Source organism: Anguilla anguilla, chromosome 4, assembly GCF_013347855.1.
Source record: "Anguilla anguilla isolate fAngAng1 chromosome 4, fAngAng1.pri, whole genome shotgun sequence".
Classification (NCBI taxonomy): domain Eukaryota; kingdom Metazoa; phylum Chordata; class Actinopteri; order Anguilliformes; family Anguillidae; genus Anguilla; species Anguilla anguilla.
In genome coordinates, this window is record NC_049204.1 from 17441956 (window position 1) to 17465476 (window position 23521).

General features: G+C 43.8%; 1 protein-coding gene across 5 annotated transcripts in view; it reads left to right on the forward strand.

The window, feature by feature from the left end:
* The window catches only part of map3k22 (mitogen-activated protein kinase kinase kinase 22), a 42959-nt gene extending 22288 nt beyond the window's left edge, over nt 1-20671 (forward strand). For 4 of the 5 annotated variants that reach the window (XM_035413731.1, XM_035413733.1, XM_035413734.1 and 1 more), the window contains 14 exons: nt 34-71; nt 3418-3517; nt 3957-4073; nt 4930-5050; nt 6713-6846; nt 7303-7376; nt 8816-8877; nt 10652-10723; nt 11866-12030; nt 12519-12667; nt 12929-13060; nt 14036-14165; nt 15692-15869; nt 17465-20671. In XM_035413731.1, the coding sequence (XP_035269622.1) occupies nt 34-71; nt 3418-3517; nt 3957-4073; nt 4930-5050; nt 6713-6846; nt 7303-7376; nt 8816-8877; nt 10652-10723; nt 11866-12030; nt 12519-12667; nt 12929-13060; nt 14036-14165; nt 15692-15869; nt 17465-17693 (1701 nt within the window). In that variant the 3' untranslated portion in view covers nt 17694-20671. The remainder of the gene's footprint in view (nt 1-33; nt 72-3417; nt 3518-3956; nt 4074-4929; nt 5051-6712; nt 6847-7302; nt 7377-8815; nt 8878-10651; nt 10724-11865; nt 12031-12518; nt 12668-12928; nt 13061-14035; nt 14166-15691; nt 15870-17464) is intronic. The other variant, XM_035413732.1, reaches the window with a different exon arrangement.
* Nucleotides 20672-23521: the final 2850 nt, after the last annotated feature.

The following is a 23521-nucleotide window of genomic DNA, read 5'->3' on the forward strand; positions in this document are numbered from 1 at the left end:
TTATTTTAATTAATTTTTGTTGGTTTTATTCAGGACTTGCGGGTGAAGCTGGAGCATGAGAGGGAGAAACGGTGAGTTGGAATTTTCATATTATTTTAAATTTTGGATTCAAGCCAGGTTTTTTTCTGCTTTGGGATTTGCCGTGAATTGTACCTCAGTTCAATGCAAGCCTTGCATCTCCAAACTGTGCCAAAGCACCCAAAGCACTGAAAAATGGCCTATCTGACATTTATGGTTTGGTTGCGGTTTGCACAGTCGGAGACATACATCAACAGTGAACGAGTTTGCAAAGCTTGAACCGTGTGAAGAGTCCCTAAGGCACCCTCTTCGCTACAGTTTGCCACAAGGATGCACACGCCTCTGGCATTTAGAAATAAGCTCAGTGTGACAGAATTACTTAGGAGTAGAGGTGAATTTATATATTTTATGACACTTAAATGAACTTTGAATGCAAATTTTTTTTGCTTGTTTTTTGTTTGTCTGACATGCATCCTCCAACGCATATAATAATAGCAGAATATGAATCAGTTTAGACTTCAAAATCTGAGGTGAAGTTGTACCTGAGGTGAATTTTTAATAGATTTTCTGGTCTGTGGTTGTAAACAAAGAATTCATTGTATTTGGATGTATCCCTTTTGTCTGCAAGAATTTTAACAAATGATAAACAAACTGTCTAAAATGGATCCAATTCAGGTTTTCTAATGTGGGGGTTCTCACTGCAACCACTTTGTCCATGTGTGTGCATGCATGTATTGTGACAGCTCAATGCAGGCCAAACACAAAGGCTGACTCTTCCTGAGTCTTCACCACAACACAGCATCTAACCTGCTATTTACACACTAGGCTCTCTGGGACTTTGCCACATGAATAGCACGGTCATACTGTAGTTGTTTTCTGTATTCAAGCACTGACTCTGGATCAGTCCTGTATTTTTTCTTGTAATTGCTGAGGTTAGGATTAGTGATAAAGGCCAATCCTGGATCAGTTTTTTTGGTGAATGCAATACTCAATCTATGCCCTCTTTTGGGAGGTCACTTTCTAATATAGACCTACACGGTGTAAATCAGGGTCTCCTGTAATCACCCAGAGTGGTGCACTGCACAATCAAATGGCTCACCACAGGTCACTGGTATATTGGTATATACTCTGAACATTCACAGCTTTTCTGACATTCCTGTTGTGAAAAGTAAGTTTTTCTCCACGGTGTTCTCAGTAAATAGATGTTATCTTGCACAGAAAAAAGAGACTCTTCAGTTGACAAAGCCAGAAGTTTCAGGCCAGGATTCAATCAAAATTTGTCCTTAACTTTGGCTCTCAAAGAAATGTTTCAATGCATTGACTTTTTTCAATGCAAGCCAAGTTTGACAGGTTCACTATAGGCTTACTGAACACAAACAACTGTACTGAAGTGGGAGCCAAAGTTAAGACCAAATGTTGAAGGAATCCCGGAATTAATCAGTCTCTCTTGAGACCTCTTGACCGTAGTGTTTCTGTGTCATTTCCTTAACCAGATGGAAAAGGGTGAAACATGCTGCCCAAGCATTGTTAGTTACTGTGAGGGGATCATTTTGGAAGAATGACAACATCCTCAAGGCATTTGTAGCCTGAAATAACACTGTCCTTGATTGTAAGAATAACTTACGTATCATAATTTTGATGAAATGTATTTGTACTCTTTTTAATTATATTTGTCCCCCCCCCATTTTTCATGATTTAGGAAAGTCGGTAGTGTGCATAAGACAACAAAAATATGACAGAATCGCATCTTTTTAATGAGTAAAAGCCTTTGTGTTAGGTACAGTACAGCATATCTGTATGAAAGAGTGTAGGGTAACCTTGAACACCGTGGAGAGTGTACCAGGCTCTTAGAATGGGGACTTTTTGTCAAGGCAGACAGCTGAGGGCACCTCAGCTTCAGAGCATCAGATACTGCGGAGGCATAATTGGATACATTTGTGAAACTGGGTTTAAAATGGTGGAAGTTAAGCTGCTGGAACAACGCTGGAGAACTGGAGCCGCATCGAGCAGCCGCCGGGGTCTCTTACCCGGGTGAAAAGTGTAGAGGAGCTCATTATCTGTGCTTCGGCTTCAGCGCGGAAGGAAACGCATCATTTACAATCCCCTCCCGCCACCGCCGATGCCCGGCCGTCTGCTCTCATCTCCCCTCCTATCGACTGCATCGGGCGCACGGGCCCAATCCGGTCGCGCTGAATCTCTCTGATCTGGAGCCGGGAAGACATTCCAAGAACGGAGACCAACGCGGAGCCAGCGCTGGCTGCTCATTAAGATAGGGGAATTAGCATTTTCCGATCAGGAGATAACGTCGCCAAAACCAAAACCGCGTCACGTTCCCAACTTTCAGCGATGCGCGAGCCGACTGTAGCCGACGATTTCCGCGAAACTGGCAGCGAGAGAACACAGACACAAAGGGCTGTTCCGCAGGCCTCTTCTCAGACCCCTTTTAAGGGACAGACAAACTAAAAAACGAGGGAAATCAGGTTTCCTGCTGGATTTTTGCTGTTATAGTTTTTTTTTGCCTTCCTTTGAGGAAGTTCCCCATCTGCCTTTGTTCTTGCCACAACGCGGAGCCTGCTCGTGTTGAAACGCTGGCCTACATTAGCTGATTAAGACCTCGCCACCAGAAGCACGGCCCAGGCCTCTCCTTTTCCTGGCACTGATTAATGACCTCGTGGCACCTTGCCCCTACCCACCCCCACCCCCTATCTGACCTCTCACTCATCACTCCTGTCGCTATAGCGACACAGGGAGTGGTGGGGTGTGAGCATGCCAGTGTGGAATCACAATGGAGCCTGGTTCTTACAGAAATTACACAATCACACCACACAGGTAGTCCTCACCTCAGATCATACTATATCTCCACGATGTAAAACGCAAGTGAGTCACATTACTGTACACTGCTGTTGCGCAGCATTATCCATATTTCAAGCACACATATTCTACACTGAGTAGAGAAAATATGCTTATTCACACGGTATGGAGGCTGATAACTTCAGATTCACTACTTGGCTCAGAGAGAAAGGAGTTTGGAGATTACCATCCGGACCTCCTTTTATCAGTGGATCTGTTCTGATGGATTACTTAATTTGCCTCAAGTTATTAACTGAGTAGACTTGAGGGTTTGGTGATTAAGAACAATATGAGAGCACCAGGAGAACGATAAAAAGCTCGTAAGAGCGAATGAAGTTGAGTGATGGCTTGGTCATAGGTTTCAGGAGATGCGTGGGGGGTTCATGAGGGGTCCGCAGAGTGTGCTGGACTTCCTCTTCTACATTCCCGTTCATGACAGTGAGGTCCCAAATGTTACACATGCCTGTGAGCTCTACCCTCAGCCCCTGATCTAAATAAAGCCTCCGTAGACCAACTGTAGACTGACCCCACCCCTGTTCTCTCCCCCAGAATTCTGCCCTTCCAGAGGCCACTGAAGTTCAAAGAGCTCTTGCAGAAGGTGATGGATGCTTTCGGTCAACAAATGGACTTGTTCTATGTCGACAAAGAGGTACAGCTGACATTCCGTAGGCACAGGAATAACTTCACTAAACCGTGACAACTTCTTGTCCAGAAATACATGTCAATAATGACGAGTTAGAATGTCTTTGGTCCCCAGTACCTGAATACATTTCATACTTAATGTATATTTTCTTCTAAAAATTCAATAGGACTGCATTAGATAGGGTGAATATGCAGTAATAATATTGTGTCAATAAAGGTTAATTAAAATGTGGTCAAATGCAGTTTTTCAGCAACATAATGGTAGCTGTTAGCCTAGCTATGCCACTCCTACCAGCTGATATCCTGCAGTTGTTCTGTGGGTTTGGCCTCTCAATCTGAATGTCTGTGTGTGTGTTTGTGCATTTGTGTGTGTGTGTGTGTGTTTGTGCATGTGTGTCTGTGTGTGTGCGTGTGTGTGTGCATGCATGTGCGTATGTGTGTTCCAGCACCTTCTTCCGCTGAAGTGCCAGGAGGACCTGGATAAGGCAGTCCAGATCCTTGACTGCAGTCCTGCAGTCAACAGCCTGCTGAGAATACTCCTCAAGAACCCCAAGAGCAGCCAGGTGAGCCACTACAGAATGGCAACATTACTCTAGCAGCTTTGTGATATGGCCAACATGTTACAGCAATGAATGGAGGACACTGAGTGAGAGCTGAGGCCGAAGTTGTAGTACTACAGCAAGGCTTTTCTCCAAAATACTTCCCTGCTCTGCTGTACAGTGTCTATCCTCTGTCTGTTCCTCTCCTGAGAAGGAAAGTTGCTGGTCATGTGTAACAGGAATACAGAAACACCACTGTTGCTGAGCAATGATTATATGAATTCCTCCTTGCATGTTTAGATGAACGCTCCAAGTACTTTCCCTAATGTTACTCTTCAGAAATTAAAGAATTCCGTTGATTAGGTTTGATTAGCATTCTAAAGTATTTTGTGTCATTAGCATTCTGTACAGGTGTAACAATAATTCTGCTTCTGAAACCCCTGGGAGATACTAGCAGTATGTCAAAGTGTATTCAAAATCATTTGACAGGAGTGTAGTTTATTTCTGTCAGCACATAAATAAATGTTGAAAAACTGCTTTGAGTGGGTGAGGCAGTAGTCAGGTCTGATTTACTCCGATTTTCTCTGTGAAGAAAAATTGTGCCATAGCAGTCAATAAAAAAAAAAATTATAGTGGTTATTAATAGTTTCCACGCTGGATTGTCAGAACCAAAAGTAGTAAGACAAGCAAACAAGCTGTCTGAAATTCAGTCTTGTAACAAATATTGTTTTGATAGAATGTAGCCCAAAGGCAAGTAACTATTTGTATCTGTTCGAGCTAACTCCCTCTCCTCTCTCTATCCCATCTCCACTTCTTCCCCCTTGACACAATCTCTCTCTCTCTCTCTCTCTGACGCTATGACTGTCTCTCAACCTACCAGCAGTATCTACAGGTCAATGGCAGAGTTGATAAACACAGTGAGATGAGATCATCCAAGTCCTTGGGAGACCTGAAGGGCTCCCTGTTCAAAGGCTCAGAGAGGGTGCGCAAACACTCTACAGGTAAGGAAAGCAAAAAATCCTCCCCTGGAGTACTCTGCCGATCCTCTCAACAGAACTTTATGAAGCACTTTTACATAACAAAGGTCATTATAGAACTCCATGGCCTAATTGTCTGAGTCACCTAAGATCTTCTGTAGGGCAGTTTGTCAGATTGAGATACTATCTGGTGCAAGCTGTGTTGAGTGATATTCTTTATGGTTAATCATTTGTAGCCTGTTGCAAAAGAGGCATGGAATGCAAAATAAGGGCCCTGGCAGTAGCTCTGGTGCAGTGACAGACACAGGGATCGTACAGGACAGAGCAAGGGCGCACGTGCAGAAACATTTAAGCGATGCCGCCCGTCAGACATTTCAAATTTGGGATTCAAGTACTCGTGCTGTGGGAGAGATTTGTCTTAATGCGACGTTTCTAGCGGCTTCTCTGACATATCCTTCAAAGAGAGTCAATATCTGAGCGGTCTGTCAGGACTTGTCGGGAATGATGGAGACCTGCTCATTTTTATGCAACTCAGAGCAGGAGAGTGGCAGGATCTGGTGTCTCATTGGTGCATTTTGAGAGGGACGGCGAAGGTCAAATCTGAAGCATCAGAGCTTGAAGCAGATTGTCTGTGCAAATAATCTGCTTTGTAGACACCTCACAACAATAATGTACTAAGCCACTTGAGTAACTTTAATCCTGGTGTGTTAAAAAAGGCAATATGGTTGATAACCAGGGCAGACGCAAACTCTGTGTTACCTTCCTCAGCCCTTATCAGACGGAATTTGTTTTCATGGCTTTGTTATTTATGTTCGGCTATTTATAGGAGTTATGGCCTTCTATTTATTTTTTCTAGGTTTCTTACAATTAGCACTGCCACACCAGTGGATCAAATTGCCTGTCATTGGCACTTTTATTCTCCTAGCTGCCAGTTAAGAAGATGCAGAGGGTAGTATTTATATATTTTTTAGTTTAACATCCAGTGTACCTTAAGTGCATTCATCCTTCAGTACGTTCTGCCAATAGTTGGTAGAAGTGTGAGGACTCACAATTAAAAGTGAACAATAGTGGCAATAGAGGTTTGAATCTCTATATTTCAGTACAGCGCAGTATTGGGTACACTCTCAAATAAATTCATTTACCCCTTGCCTAAATTCCATCTGCAACTTTTAGCTCTCCCGAGCCTGAACCGTGTGTGAGCTCTCAGCGCCTGTCCTTTTCAAAGAATACCCAGGACGCTCTTGGAGCCGCTTCGCCGCCCGCAGTTTTTTTTCGGCGGCTGATGGAATTACGCGGCCGGCGGCTGCGGCGCGCCGTGTGGGCGGGGCAGCGTTAGGCGCGCGCAGCGGGGCAGCGTTTCACGGAGCTTTCATGTCTAAACGCGCTCTCTGCAGGTCGAATTCTGCTTCTCTCCGCGAGGGTGTTTTCTCCCCGTGAGCCTCTTTTCACACTGAGAGTAAGCGTGAGGATCAGAGAGAGCTGGGGGATCGAGTAGCACTCTGGGGCAGGGTGTCAGCAACCCCACTGCGTGGTGTTAAACACGTAACTCCCCTCCATCCCCCAAATCCACCTTTCATTGTGCTCCTTTATCCCAGTAAACATACTCTCTCTCACTCTGTGGGCCCTTCTCCTCCTCGCTCCCCCTTCCTCCACCTCTCCTCCCCCTTCCCCCTCTCCGCTCCCCAGGCTCCCTGCACACTGGCCGTACCTCACCTCCTCCGGGCAGCGTCCCCGAGGAGCAGCAGCAGATCGCACGGCAGGGCTCCTACACCAGCATCCACAGCGAGGGGGAGTTCATCCCTGAGACCCTGGATCACACCGTGAGTCCCCACTCCGCAACCCGCCCCTAAACCCCAAACCCCCCCCCCCCCCCCCCCGCACTCCACTCTCGCTTACCCCAGCGACCCATCGGGGACAGGCACGGGTTTCATAGGCATAAGTTTGGGGGGAGACAGGGAGACGTGTCACCCCCAATATTTTCATGTGATTTCATTGCTAGGCTAGCTAGCTAGCGTGACGTCTTACTACGAGAGACTAGGTGGTCCAGCAGTGCGTCTCCCCCAAAGTTGAAATGAAGCCTACGCCTATGTTTGGTCGTCAGAGACTATCATTAGTGAGCCCTCAGTGTTTTTTAGGGCCACCGCCAACATAAAGATTTCTTTTTACTATGCTTTTGATTGCTTTCAGATTGTCGTTATATTTAAAACAGCAACTGATTAAATGAAACCAGATTGTGGAAAACAAGGATGAAACATGGAAATTTCTCCTTTTCCTAGATGCTGGAACCCTTTGGAAGTGCGGAGGACTCTCTGTCCAGCAGCTGTCAATCACTGAACCAGTCATTGGACAGGTGAGCCATCACTACTGTACTGTGTGTGTACGTGTGTGTGTGTGTGTGTGTGTGTGTGTGTGTGTGTGTGTGTGCGTATGTGTTCCCATGAAGATATTATAGCAATAGTAGTTCTGCAAGGGAACAGCACAGAAAAATTTTCAGTTATCAGTAATGGGGACAATATAGTGGTCTGCCAACTGAGGGGTCTGGGTCAGGTCGCCATGCTGCGGAGACCGACCAGGTCTCCATGGCAACGGTGCCCTTATCTTAGCGCCTGGATTCCCCCGCTATCGGCGAGGCAGCGAGGGAGCCGGAAACGGCACTACCTGCACGCGCCTTATCTCAACGCTGGAACGGAGAACAATGGCAGGAAAGGGCTGCATGGAAACTTCTCCCGGCAGTGTGCTGTCCTGCGTCTCCCTGGCCCTCCGTCTGCCCAGGCGCTCTGGCTGGGGCTTAGTCACCGCCACTGCAGACATGACCTTTTACAGAGAATGCCCCAGACTGACATGGAATGGACTCACTTGAACACACATGCACACACACACACACACACACACACCGTGTGGATTGTGTGCTGCAGTAGAGGCGGACTATGTCCTAAGTCATACATGTATTCACATTCACTCTCAAACATAAACATGCATGCACACACATTCACTCTCAAACATACAGATGCATACACACACATTCACTCTCAAATATACACATGCATGCACACACAATCACTCTCAAACATACGCATGCATACACACACATTCATGCACACACATTCACTCTCAAACATACACATGCATACACACACATTCACTCTCAAATATACACATGCATGCACACACAATCACTCTCAAACATACGCATGCATGCTCACACAATCACTCTCAAGAATATGCATGCATGCACACACATTCACTCTCAAACATGCACATGCATGCACACACATTCACTCTCAAACATACACATGCATGCACACACATTCACCCTCAATCATACACATGCATGCACATTTACTCAGTCACATAAACACACATGCACACACATTAAATCTCACATACACACACATGCATATGCTAACACGTACATTCATACAAAAATATGATGCATGCACACACACACACATACTTAAACACCTGGACACGCACACAGACATACATACACACACACACACAGAATAAACACATATGCACATACACACACATCCCCACACACATCCACACACGTGCAGATACATGCATATGTACACACGCGTGTGCACAGACACACACACACAAAATCAGGTTGGCAAAGTCAGCGTGATGCTAGTACAGATCTGCGGACATTCAGTGTGAAATAAAAGTGGGCTCAGGATGGAAAGTGGGGCAGAGAGCTTAGCGTGAACTCTGCTCAATGCCAAAATGCAGGAATCACAGATAAAAATAACCGGGGTCATTTGTCTTCTTTTGCTTGTGTCATTGCAGCCCTCCATTCTCCCAGGCCAACAGGGACAACAATTATCTGAACCTCAACTATGAATACAACGGTAAGGCGCAGAAAGCTGCTTTGTTTTTCTCTGCCAAGCTGCAGTCGATAAAACGGCCTCATTAATGGTGGAGCCAGCTAGAAGCTTTTATTAATTTGCTCTATTCTGCAGACAGAAAGATGTACAACCGAACATTTTGACCGATAACGAGAACTTGTGAGGCATTCATATTTGTTTGCGGACATAGTGTTCATCGCACGAGTATTGAAAATACATTTTTTTGCCTCTTAATTTAACTGAAAGTTTTTCAGTGACTACAAAAAGATGATGTGTCATAATGAAAAGAGGAATTTTAAGGATGTCGTGTGTAAAATAACTCTGATAGTGAAGTATGCAGAACCGATGAAGGGAATCGCTCTGATCCGCAAGAGAAGCTGCCCATCTGTTATGTTCTGCTCTTTTCTTTCCGAGCACAGAAGAGAAGCAGCTCTAACAGGGCATCTCTAACAGCATGCTTATGAGGCCTGGTTAAGATTTCTCATCTGATAGAACAGAAGGAGCACGCTCAGTGAAGCTAACACAGCTCTTGCAATCTGTCGAGAAGAGACTGCTGCCTCTATAGGCGATGCAGTCCGAATGAGAAGCGCATTCACACACACGCACAAGCACACACTCATTCAGACTCAGTCACACATAAATGCACTCTGGTCTGAGAGTGATTTTAGCCCAGTCTGTATCACTAGTGCACATATAACTCACGTGAAATAATTCCCTCTAATTATTGTTCTGGATAAGACAGTTCACTACATGAAAATAATGTAATTTAGTACACGTCGACACCTTCATACTGCTGTCGCATTTACACATGCTCAGACACTGAGTAATGAGGACAGGCATTTGCGCATGCGCATATGCTTTCATGCGCAGGCACACGTGTGTACGCACGTACGCACTCAGCCACACAGACATTCACTCAGATATTTCACAATCGCCCTTCAGTGACCTAAGCCCAGAGCGCCGATTCAAGCCCGGTTTCGGTTACATGGTCTCTGCGATTTTTTTAAAACCCTCGTCCCCGCTCTGCAAAATAAAGCAAATAACTCCGTCTCCCTGGGAGACGGCTACAAACACAGGGCGAAGGAGGCGGTCAGTCATCTGGCGTAACAGCTGCTTTCAATTGCTCATGGCCTCCGAGCCTCCGCGCGCAGTGCTGCTCACATCATACGGCCTGCTGCGGCCCGTACCCCTCGCCCGCCCGCGTTCGCTTACCGCTGCGCAGATGGCCCCGCTGACGCGCGGCTAGCGTCCCACCCCGCTCTTTTGCGTGTCAGGTATGCCGATCCGGCCTTATCACGGAGCCGAAAGAATGCTGTACGTTTGCCATGGTGACTCTGCCATCAGCGCTAAACATTAGCCGTTTGCCAGCTATTCCACAGGTGACTCTGCCATCAGCGCTAAACATTAGCCGTTTGCCAGCTATTCCACAGGTGACTCTGCCATCAGTGCTAAACATTAGCCGTTTGCCAGCTATTCCACATTCTCTTAGATTGTGGCTCCGGATAAGAAAGTTTGCCGCATTAATGTAATGCGATGCAATTCAATACATGCGGACACTGTCATACTCGGTCACATTTACGCACGAAAATTCTGAGACACTGAGTGATGCAGACAGACATTTTCTTGTGTGCATATGCGTTAATGCGCATTCGTGAGGTAATACGGCTGCGGCTGTGTGTTTCTGAGGTTACAAGATGGTGTGTGAATGGCGAACGAGGAAATGTCACATGACGCTTTGGATGTGTCGTCATGCCGTGGTCCTTTGCTCCCCCTGCAGGTCGACACAGTAAAGGCGGCACCTTCCCCAGACAGTTTCACTTGTCCAGCCGCAGCAAGGACTACAATGATGGTGAGCAGCGTGTCATGTGCAATATCCACCTATCACAGCATAGCTGCTACAGATACTGGCTACTTTTCAATCTGATGATTGATCAGATCAGGCTGATTTTGAGCCTTACAAAGATGGTCACGATTAGTTACATTTACATGAAAGGAAAGAGTGTTTAAAGAGTTTAGCTTTATGCGCAGAACAGAGTGTCTGAGAAAGGAAATTCAGGCTAGATGCAGCTGGCTTACTTTCAGTGGCAGCTGTTCCTGGTTCCTTACTTAGAGCCTAACCTTGGATAACATTGATTTGCGTCTCCCTAGTGTAGCACGCTGACTTGTATAAAAGCACTCTGTTCTGTTTCCTGCCTGAGGGGAAGGCTTAGAGGGGAAGTGAAGCAGAATGTAGTGGAAAACTCTGGCCCTGCTGGCCATCAGCTTTGGCTCACACTGTATGTGTGTATCTGTGTGTGTGTATGCGTGTGCGTGTGAATGTGTGCATGTGTGTGTGCATTTATGCAACTTTCAATCTTTCTTGCATGTCTGTCTGTGTACGTATGCTTATGTCCCTTTGCATGTCTGTGCCGTTGTGTGTGTGTGCATATGCATGCAATTTTTGTGTGTTTTCCTGTGCATCTGCGACTGTATATCTGTCTCTCACGTGCCTGCACGTGTGTCTTTGCGTGCCTGCGTGTGTCTTTGCGTGCCTGCACGTGTCTTCGCATGCCTGCGTGTGTCTTTGCGTGCCTGCATGTGTCTTTGCGTGCCTGCGTGTGTCTTTGCGTGCCTGCGTGTGTCTTTGCGTGCCTGCACGTGTGTCTTCGCATGCCTGCGTGTGTCTTTGCGTGCCTGCACGTGTGTCTTTGCGTGCCTGCGTGTGTCTTTGTGTGCCTGCACATGTGTCTTCGCGTGCCTGCGTGTGTGTCTTTGCGTGCCTGCATGTGTCTTTGCGTGCCTGCGTGTGTCTTTGCGTGCCTGCGTGTGTCTTTGCGTGCCTGCACGTGTGTCTTCGCATGCCTGCGTGTGTCTTTGCGTGCCTGCGCGTGTGTCTTTGCGTGCCTGCACGTGTGTCTTTGCGTGCCTGCACGTGTGTCTTCGCATGCCTGCGTGTGTCTTTGCGTGCCTGCGCGTGTGTCTTTGCGTGCCTGCGTGTGTGGTTCCTCTCAGGTCGCAGGACGTTCCCTCGTAGCTTCATGCCGCAGGAGAACCTGTTCCAGCTGGTGCCCTCCAGCCGTACGCGCAGCTACAATGGGGACAGCACCCTACAGTACGGCGAGCTGTGTACCCTGGGCTGGACGCCTAACAAGAGCGCCAAACTCAACTCCCCTAAGTGTGAGGACACCGCCGTTGCAGGCACACTGCACAGGACCGGCTAACTCGAGCAGTATTCAGTTTAGCAAATTATATTGTATAATTCATTTATCTGAAGGTTAATGCACTGAAAAGTACATGTGAGTGAACTGCAATAGACAGTGGAATTGTTAATCATGAAAGACTGATGGTTTTCTAAATAGTTTTTTATGAGAGTTTTTAATGCAGCTTGAAAAAGTATATTCGCTCTAAAGACATGCTAATGCTGTTAGCAATGATGCACAGCAATCTGGCAGCTTCTTCTTACTGCTTTTTGCCAGAGAAAAGCAATTGCTGCATGTCCAGAGCACATCACTTCCACTGGATTGAACATGAACAGTCTGTTTTGATAAGACAGTCTTTATGACTCAACTAAGCTAGTGTACAATAAACCCTGTCAGAGTCAATCAAAACAATCCTGAAAGGAGAATCTGTGAGTCTTGTTACATTGCCATGTGTCTGTTGTACAGCCCCTCAGGCACCAGTGAACTGGAGGCTGGGAAAACTCTTAGGCCGGGGTGCATTCGGGGAGGTCTACCTCTGCTATGACGCTGACACTGGCCGGGAATTGGCCGCCAAACAGGTGCCTTTTGACCCGGAATGTAAGGATACCAGCAAGGTGAGCATGCGGCCATGGCAGCTCTGAGCCATCGATGATCTGCTTGGTTATCATGTTCTCATGGACTGGAGGGGGGTGGGGGGGGGGCTTTGGGGGTGTGGGTTAAACTCATGCGAGGTTGTTATACATTAATTCAGCCATATTAATGTATAACATGTGAAACATAAGTCACGTAAATCACTCAGTATAAGGACATCTGCTAAGCAAATAAAGTGCGTAATGTAGCATGCTGTGACAGTGCTGTTTGCTCTCGCTGTGCAGGAAGTGAACGCTCTGGAGTGTGAGATTCAGCTGCTGAAGAACTTGCGGCACGAGCGCATCGTGCAGTACTACGGCTGCCTGCGGGACCCCGAGCTCAAGAAGCTCTCCATCTTCGTGGAGTTCATGGCAGGGGTGGGTGTTCAATTAACCGAGAGCCATTCCACAGAAGCTTAGTGGGAAATCGGGTCAAGCTCTAAAGACCCCCCGAAACGGTCCAGAATTTGAAAGCCAGAAGTATGAGGCTCAGTCTATCAAAAGTCCTGACTTCAAGCTGAAGTTATGCCGTGATGTCATGCCGGAATGCTGGTGAAGTTCACATCTGAACTGAAGACTGAATTCAAAGTGCGTGAAACCATTTTCTTTCCACAAAAGGGCCAGTTAAAATGGTTTTTAGACCCATTTGTGGTTAGTATTGACTGTCTCGGTCATGCATTGTTTGGGAATGGGGAATGTTTATGCTGCAAGGAAGTTGCTGGCAACACGCAGTGGCTGTGCGGAGACCCGGCCAAGTCTTTCTTCCACTGAAGGTTCACCTCCTCAGACCAGGCCTCGCTCCACTGCGCTGCGCTGATAAGATTCCCAGCTCCGAGGCCACGTTCCAGCTGAGGAGGCTTCAGATGTGGGAAATAAAAGGAAGCTGCCATGTCTTTCCCAGAAAAAGGGATGGAGGGGGGAGGGGCATGGGTGGAAAAAACGGCTTGGGCGGAGAGCTTTTGGTTCACATGCACAGTTTATGTGGAAGGTGTTACTGGCTTTGGCCATTTCTGAAAGGTTTTTTTTTTTCCCCCACATCAGTAAGTAAAGACTGGAAACAGGAGGAAATAACAGAGATCAGCATAGGAATGAAAGTCTATGAAATGTTGGCATAGCACACAGGAATTTTTCAAGATCCTCTGATGAGACCAATAAGGAAAGCCTACAATTAGCATAAATGACTATTGGTCTAAATAGGAAGTAATATGCTACTGTAAACTATAATCTGATATGCATCTCTTTCTTATTCAGTACTACCCCATTCATCTTTAGTTGCAGGTGAGAGATTATCAGTTGTAGTTTTAATAATGCAGTCCTGAGTTTGTTTGTTTGACTTTTGTTCCCCTTGCTTAGGGCTCTATAAAAGACCAGCTGAAGGCCTACGGAGCTCTTACAGAGAAGGTGACCCGGAGATACACCCGACAGATTTTACAGGGCGTGTTCTATCTCCACAGCAACATGATCGTGCACAGAGACATCAAAGGTACCGTGTAGTTCCCCCATGAACTTGAATTATTACAACCAAAAATCTGTCCTTCCCATGCACTTCTTGGCAGGTCTTACAGTTGATTTCAATCTATAACTTAATGTAGGGATTCAAAGACCATGTTATAGCTAGCAAATTTTTTTTTTTTAAACAAAATGAAAAAATAAAAATAAATGACACTTTAAGATCAATACATACAGAAACATTTTGTACTGGATCAATGTAAAACTTGTTATTTTCATATTTGTATTTATTTAATATTTTTACATAATCATAAACGTAAATATAATGAAAATATATAATTTTTTATATAATCTTACATAGTATGAGATGGGTTTTAATTTTTTTCCCCCATGTTACTACATACCTTCATATCTTCATTTTTTGTATGTGTGTATTATGTATACTGTATCAGTATACTCTGTCTCACATGTAACACTATACGTTCGCTATTTAAAGTAGAGCATCTTCAGTCTCCCGCTTGCAGCTACAACCACTTATCTTGACTGAGTGCTGCTATCGGTTATGTCACTGATGATCGGTGTGGTCTGATATCTGCCTAAACCTTTATATAGGCTATGCACTTTTGTATGCTGCTCTGGATAAGAGCGTCTGCTTAACGCCAGAATGTGAATGTTTATATTTCCCTGTGGAAAATATTACCTTGTGATCTCTGAACTACAATTGATACTAAATGGAATTGCTGATTTATTGATTGATTATGATTTTTATAGTTCCATCTCGTGTTTAGCTTTTTTATGAGATGTATATCATTTTCCCTGCTTCAAGTTTTCTAAAACACTATACTGCTGTGAGAAAATATCTGTAAATATTTCTGTCAAAGTCTTAAGGGCACTGAATTACAGGGACTTGGTTTGGCTCATGTTAATGTCACAGCATGTCCCTGCCAAAAGCCAGCCTGGGAATAAGTTTAGAGGATTGAACCCGCTCACGAGCAAGGCTCTGAAGCAGAGTAAATATGGCTACTCTAATCCGGGGATCCACTTCCTGTCTCGGCAAAGCCCACCTGAAAAGCCACCGGAGAGGCAGGCGTCCGTTACGATAACAAACGACACAACTTAAGCAAACAGCAGGAACGTCAGGCGTGGCGGGGGGAAACATTGCAACGAGGCGTTTGTTCCCTGGCTGTGGACGCAGGGTTAGAGTCTGGGGTGAATTAGTCACTGTTCAAATAACCGCAAGGCTGAGAGGCAGGCAGCCACTTCGGTGTGGCTCCAATGGAAAAACATGTGGGCGGGGGCGTGGGGACAGATTATTCCTCAGTCCACTCTGTGACTTGGTACAGAACCAAGCAGCTTCAGCAGGCCCTTGATCAACCTCCGACATTTACATTTATGGAAAAAAAACATTTTAAGCGACGAAACGTTAATGCCTGTGGTGTATCTTGAAAGAATGCTTGTACTGTTTCGTTTCCAAAAAGCGTTGCGACTACAAAAAAAAGCCTTATTTTCTCCCAGGTTCTGAGCTAGTTAGCTTAACTCCTATAATTCCTTGCCTTTCAGGTGCTAATATCCTAAGAGATTCCTCTGGGAATGTCAAGCTGGGAGATTTTGGTGCCAGCAAGCGCATCCAGACCATCTGCATGTCTGGAACTGGGATCAAGTCGGTCACTGGCACCCCCTACTGGATGAGCCCAGAAGTGATCAGTGGCGAGGGATACGGACGGAAAGCTGATGTCTGGTGAGGAAATTTACTTCCACTCCCATCCTCTACTTTGCTCTAAAAATGTCAAGCATTACGTTCAGGAAATTTATCCATAAACAAGTCATGTATGAACAGTCAAATTTGAGAGCAGATGCTGAACTGGAGTGTGCCTATATGGAGTTCTAAGGGAATGAGGGATTGAAAATACCAAGAGTGTATGGCTAGGAAGGGCAGTTGCATTTCTGGGCTTCATATGCCTAGCTAATTGCTTTACATTTGGTTCTTTTAAAATACTTATTTCTGGTTTCTAATTAGGTATTCATCTTAATGGGCAGGTTACTCAGAAATCCTATTTTCATCTTCGCCTCATCAACCTATAATATGTATGTTAAAATAATTAGTAGATATATCGTGAAACTGTTATAGCTATAATGTGCCTGGTTTAAAGAAGATTTTAATGGCTGTTCTACTTTTACTTTCTCTGCAGAAAGTTACATTGTCGTGGTGACATCAATATGGTATTCAGATTTACACAAGAAAGACATTGGTCCATTATTTCATTTTTCCCACAGTCTTGTTTTCCTGGACAGCAACACATGGCTTTTTTTGTACATTATGGGTAGTTTCAGAAAAATAAATTTTTTATTCATACTACGATAAGGATATAACAAACAACATATTACAGAAAACATGTGGGAAAAATATCCTTCGAATGACAGGTATAATAACAACAGTGTTTGAGAGAGTAGCTAAATGTCACTCAAGTCTTTGTCGAAAGGCGTAAACAATTTCATCCCATAGTGCAAAGGATATATAACCAGAACAGTCAATTATAGAGCTGCATTCATTAAATCTGTTATATGCTATAATAACTTTCTCTGAGAAAGTTTTATCAATGTGGCGCATAAGCACTTTGGCTCACTAAAACCTCTTATCAGTGCAACCCATCCCTAGCAAAATGTAGACTAATTTGGGTACTACGAAAAGCCTGCTTTTCTCTAATAACTTTATTCTTATCTCTGTCAATGCAGACACAGTAAGTTCCAGATTTGCCTAAACTAGTACAGTACCATAAGTATATTATATGCTGACAATATGTTGTGGACATTATTTGCATGATTTCTTCATAATAGGAAAAAATATTTTTAATTCTAATCAATATGTGAATTCAATCTTCGATAAGTTATGTTAAACTCGCAGGTGTAAACTTATTTAACAATATTTCTAACCATTTTATATCAGAAGCATATTCGGTTCACATTCTGCCTGACCAAGGTCCCTCTGGTGATGCACTGTGTAGGAAACAGACATGTAAGGGAAGCCCAGAAAGTACTGCCCTACTTTCATCAGAGGTACTGAGGAAAAGTCCAACTTTTTTTTCCTTACTCCATTTACAGGAATATTTCCCTTTGAAGAACATATGGTTGAAGCTTAGCACTGAAAATTAGATTTTGTTGTGGGAACTACATTTTACTACTGTTGAGGCACAACATTGTTGTGGACCCTTCTATTGCTTCATTCTTACTAATTTAGGAAGAGTTTGCTTTTCATGTCAGGCTGTCCTTCTGTGACAGCTTCACCAGATGTGCTTGGGGATTTGTGCTGACCGGATGGTGTTTGTGTCGTCTCAGGAGCGTGGCCTGCACGGTAGTGGAGATGCTGACGCAGAAGCCTCCGTGGGCGGAGTTCGAGGCCATGGCTGCCATCTTCAAGATCGCCACGCAGCCCACCAAGCCGGCGCTGCCGGAGGGCGTGTCTGACTCGTGCCGGGACTTCCTGCGGCAGGTGTTCGTGGAGGAGAAACGGCGGCCCACCGCCGAGGGGCTGCTCAGCCACCCCTTTGTCCAGGGGGGCTTCTAGTCTCCCCTTCCCCCACCGTCGTGTTACCCCTCCCCTCAGCACCGCTCACCTCCCAAATGACAGTCACCACTCTGCCTTCCAGAGTCACCTGACCCCGCCACCTTCGACAACGGTTCTCAACGGTACTCACCGACGAGAGCCCCGCCCTAAACCGCAACGCGGTCACACACGGGGCAGTGCTTCGGTGGTGCAACTGTCAGCAGTCCTACCTGGCTGAAACAGTGAACCCTGACTGGGACATTTGTGTTTCCACTCAAAAAAAACAAACAAACAAAAAAAAAATGACTGCCAACTGTTATTCTGTGAAAAAAAACAGGAGGGCCAGGACTCCAGCCCTGCGTTGTTCTAGGAGCCATCCGGAGAAGTGGGTCTCGTCTCACATGAATTAGAAATGCTGTTCTCAAATGATCTGTAAAATTCACCTAGTATGAATAGACATTAAACACAGATTCAGCATTTTTTACAGCGCTTGTTAGATCTGTAAACACCTACCCAAAAACACTTTTTTATTCTCAGTCACCGCCACCTTGACTCACAAAATAAATGCCATATTAGGCTGAATTAATAGATTGTTTGCTTCAGAGAAATGCCATTGATTATTAATTATTAATGATGGAGCATTTTTGAAATCCAGAGTCCAACTTTGCTTGGCCTGTCTTCAGGGAACGAGTCTGTGTATTCTTCCTGTGACTGCATTATTCAGAACACTCCCCCCAAGTTGGAAAGGCTTATATAAACATATGCTTATCGTATAAACATTTAATTATCCCACCCCTAACATGCAGACAATTATCTTGCACTTTTTTGTCATGATCATGGAAAGTAAATAGCTTGGATTAAAAATGTAAAAATTAGAGTATTATTTTTTGATAATTAAAAAAACATTTTTATAATTTTATAATGTAAAATTCCAAATTGGTTTGTTGTGTTTACAGAAAGAAAAGGCAAACCTCTTTCATTGTTTTAATAGGTTGGATGGTGTATACATTTAAAGAAGCAATACTCCACTGAGAATCAGTAGATGTATGTGAATTAGGTTTAAGTCTTGTTCAGTCAGATCAAAGTGTGTACTCTCCAGTTTCATAGATATGAATAGACCAAAGATTGTAAATAAATCCTATTTTAAGGGTATGGAAGTCAGTAGGTTTTACCTTGTGAGTGATGATGCTCATTACAGTACACGGCAATGCTGTTCTTTGGTTTCTCCTAAATTATAAAAGAAACATGGAAGGATAGCTGGACAGAACCACCTTTCTGTGCTTAATGTGCTTAACAAGTATGTTGTCTAGTTGTACAAAGCTATCCTGATCTGCCAAACTGTTTTAGCCCAAAGCTGTGTTTCTACAGATACACCTTAGCTGTTTGTACCAGTCTAATACAACTGAATATGGTACTGCAGTGCTACTGACCTCGGAAAATCTTTAAAACATATTTTTTCATACTGCATAGATCCACATAATATCATATTTATTTGTGAATACAAGAGTGATGTTTGCTCATTATCTTATAATGGAGGATGGTATCGTGATGGTTATGCTTTTTGCTACTACTCTTTGGTGAGATCCCGTAAAATAGCATGGCAAATGATGCAGTTATGTTCAAATTCTACATGCAGCTTGTGAGGGAAAATATGGACTGTCCCTTGGCAACTATAGAAAGCAGATCATAACAAAGACTGCCATCTTGCTACAAGTACTTATGTAGATAATGTCTGGCTGTGGTGTGTTATATAGAATAAACATTTGTGCTTTTCCTTGACTACCTTGACGCCAACTCACTGTAATATCTGGAGTTGGCCAACACTCTCATCACCCTGGGTCAGTTTGCTGTGGAATGCCTCCAGCTTGAATCTGGTACAGCAGAATTACAAGTGAGGTGGATCAGTGGGAAATGCAGCTATGGGCTTCTGATGCAGCTAATACAGCCAATGCTCCACTTGGATAGTCAAAATAATCAGAAATTTAAAGCGAATGTATTCGTCCTTTTCCATCAACACTGAAGGTACGCTAATGAGCGCATTCACACATTAAGAGGGAGTCAAGTAGTTAGGAAACACAGTGTTTCAGAGATGCTGATGGGATGCACAAAGCTAGTGCTCGAATGTAATTGTGTCCCAATACCCTCTAACTGCAGTCTTCACCGTCCATCAGCATATTTGTAAAATGTGTCTGTTTTCCTGTGCTGATCTCATCCCTGAGGTGTTACCGAGGTTTCAGAATTGAGCCTCTAAGATGTCCACTGTGCCATGCTGTGTTTTAAGACTCTGACATTGTGGTCTCATAAGTAAATCTTTCATATGCACTTGACTTCTTGTAGTGGATAATGCTATTAATGGCATTGCGGGCAAGTGCCATTTTGCAACCAAACACTGTTCAACAGTTACTTTTCAAGAGTTTGATGAACAAATATGTGACACCATCAGGGCTTTTAAAGCATTGAAGCTGAATAAATCAGTGTTGTTTTTGAGCTGTTAAGAGGAGCCACTACGTTCTATGTAGACTTTCCACAAAATGTTTTGAATGATGAAAAAGTCTGTGTTGTAATACGCAATCAGTGCCTTCTCCAATTACGCTTTTCAGGGAAGAATCGGTTCGCTGAATTAGTTCATAAGAATTAGTTCACTGTTGAAAAGCATTTATTGTTGGAGCCTCCATTCCGTTCTGTAAATACGGAGCTTGGATCTGTACAGTGTAGTGGTTAGGTTTGCTTAGCCAAAGTACTTTTCATGAAAACGATTGTATAAAAAATACATATTATACTGCACTTTTGAGAATTAGACATTTTATATAAAAATATAGTGTGATCTGAACTGGGTCATCTTAACTGAAAAAACTGCGTTTTGAAATGACTATGTAATAGGCTTCGACTGAGGCTTAGAATGGTGTTCATTGGCCTTTATGACAAAGCCTACCAACATGTATCCTGTAATTGATTCTTGTACATGTAAGAGCATAAATTAAATGTTTTTTAAGACCAGAGTATCAGTCTTTCTCTTGTGCCTGGAGATAATAATGGATAAACATATCTTACAAAACTTAATGCTGCTGTCTTGTAAACCAAGTTTACGTACTACTTGATCACCTGTTCTTACCGTGCACATTTCAGCTTGTTGCTGTATATTATTGTGTAACCAGAACAATACAGCACATGCTTAAAATTAGGAGCATGTGTGCATTCAAAGTCTTGTGGCTATTTTTTTTAAAATGACAAAGGGTGATGATAGCATTTCACATGCTAGTTTACCACCTGAGGAACCTGTAATACCTAATAGAACCTGTAATACCGCCATGCTGTCTTCCTCTTAAGTCTATACCATACCGTCCCACCCATCTGTGTTTAATGCAGTTGTTAAACATCTCTCTTTCTCCTCATATTTTTGCTCAGCCAGCCATTGCCATTCACATTATCTGCAGTTACTCTGGTCATTTTTTCCTCCAAGGACCACTCTCTCCATTGCTCTAAGGGTGCTACCTTTCACTGCTTCCTCCTTTTACTCTTGCGCCACTTCTCTTGCTGCTACTGGTGTGGTCATAGTTTGTTCTACTTTGCAATATTTTGCTGTCATAGCAAAGTATGACATGTGTAAATTTGAAAATAGCTTCCTTGTCAAATTTTCTAACCTCACATATGTTTTGCTCCTCAGAGACGCTTGACAAATGCCAGTCAGTTGTTACAACCTCATGAGAAGTTAAAACAAGCTAACAGAGATGAAGATATGGGTCCGTTAGCTAGCCAGCTAGTAGCATTATCTCTCGTCATGTTGATTTTCAAACATAAATGTGCTCAGTAGCACCTGCACAGGACAAAACATGGAAAATATAAAGGGCAGGAAAAGATTATACCCCCAGTAACCCTCTCCCAAGTTCTTCCATATTGTAACCCTGAAACGTTTGAAAACAGTCACCAAACAATTTGACAGCAGGAATACACAATTACAAATGAGTCAAGTGACACATAGGTGGTCATATTAGTTTATTGTGGGAATATAAAAATGTCAGTCACACATTAACAGTAAAGCTACCAGATTTAGAGGTGCCTGACCTGAGCATATCATGATGTGCACAATATCCTAAAAACGTCAAGCATGAAATGTAACTGCTGTATCAAGTATAAACCATTATTTACCCTCGCCTGATAATTATCAAGGAGTAAAAAATCTTAAATTTGACATGAGGTCCTCAATTACTAACTACAGGGGGTAATGGCACAGTCCATAACATCTCAGTGCTGCATGAATGGCACAGCAATAGCACAGGAGTTGGACATGAGCAGATCTGTTCAACCAAGTGTGAGGTGACAAAGTCATGCCCTTTTCACCAGGTTCTCTGGTAAGGGAAGCAGACAGCAGGCTGTGGGAAGCAGACAGCTGCTTCCGAAGTGGAGCCATCCACTTCCGGAAGTGATAGGCAAACGAGCATGAGCAAATCCAGCACCGCGTGCAAGTGCGTTTTTCTACAGAAGTGCAGTGGCATGGCAAGGGAAGCCAGAGGAAGTGGCGGGTGACCTTATCAGGCAGCTGGGCTCAGGCAGCACAGTGGCCTTTCATGAGGAAGTGAGAAACCGGACACAGCTATGTAGCATCCACTCCAAAAAAACTATAAAAAAATATTGGTCTGTTTTGTTTGAAAGTGACGCAGGATGATGGTGATGTCAAGAACGGGGTGAAGGATATTTTCTCCCAGTGAAAGGCTAAGGATCACACTTGCTGGGGGTTCACATTTGACCACAGAGAGTACCTTCCATACAACCACATCTCCAGGTTAGAGAACAGTCCCTTAGCTATGCTTTGACTGCTGGAGTACAACATAGCTTTGAGGACAACTAAGGAAAACAGTATGCAGCAAAGGCTTGTGCATATCCAAACTGTGGATGTGCTTAATACAGTTTGCTGCATTGGTTGGGATATTATAAATGCATTTCATTTATAATATCTGGAGTATACAAATGACTTGCTTTCTCGTATTGAAATGGCTTGCTTTTTCAACAATGTGATATTGGTATTTTGCAATAAAATGTTCTTTGGCTTTAATTTAGACTGTAATTTAAGGGACAAAGAGATCAAACACAAAGTATAACTCCACCCAGGGTAAAATGCATCCATAGGTTTGAGTCAAATTACTATATGGCTTGTGATAGCTATAGCTGGCTCTCCCAAAAGTGACATACAGGGAACTGAATTAATTTGACTGTTGAGACATCGTTTGTTACTTTTTACAAATTTATTTGAGACACATTCACTCAATTTCAAACTTATACTTTCTCTGAACTTTCAAGGTGTCCGTATTAATAACCCTCTTTTTCTGGACACATTCAGTCCCCATCAATCCTTTTCTCTCCCCTTATTAGTATTAAATTGGAATTCAGAGTTCTTCTTTCATCCACTCAGCAAGTTGAGTGCACATCAGAACTTGTGAATGTTACTGCATAACAGCAAACAATTCCTTTTAAAGGTGTAGTTTCATAAAACCTCACCAATAATAAATGCACTGCTCACCAAAAAAATGTGGTTGTGAAAATTAAATGAAGTTAAACAAATTTCCACACACCATTTTTATTTAAGTCTCTGAAGTGCTTAAATAAACCGATACTCAGTTTTGTTTAAATTTTAGCAACACATAGATAATGATCAGTATATCTGATATAGTGACTGCTAGGTACTCGAGAGTTGTACTCGAGAGTCATACAACTTTCTGTTCCAGGGTCATATTCAAGCTGCTGTGGAGGGACTACTTAAAATGTGTTGCTCTTAAGTATGGAAAAAGTATATTTGCTTTGGGAGGTGAGACTTGAATCATCATTTGTCTTAGCCTTTTCGTTCATACTCTGAA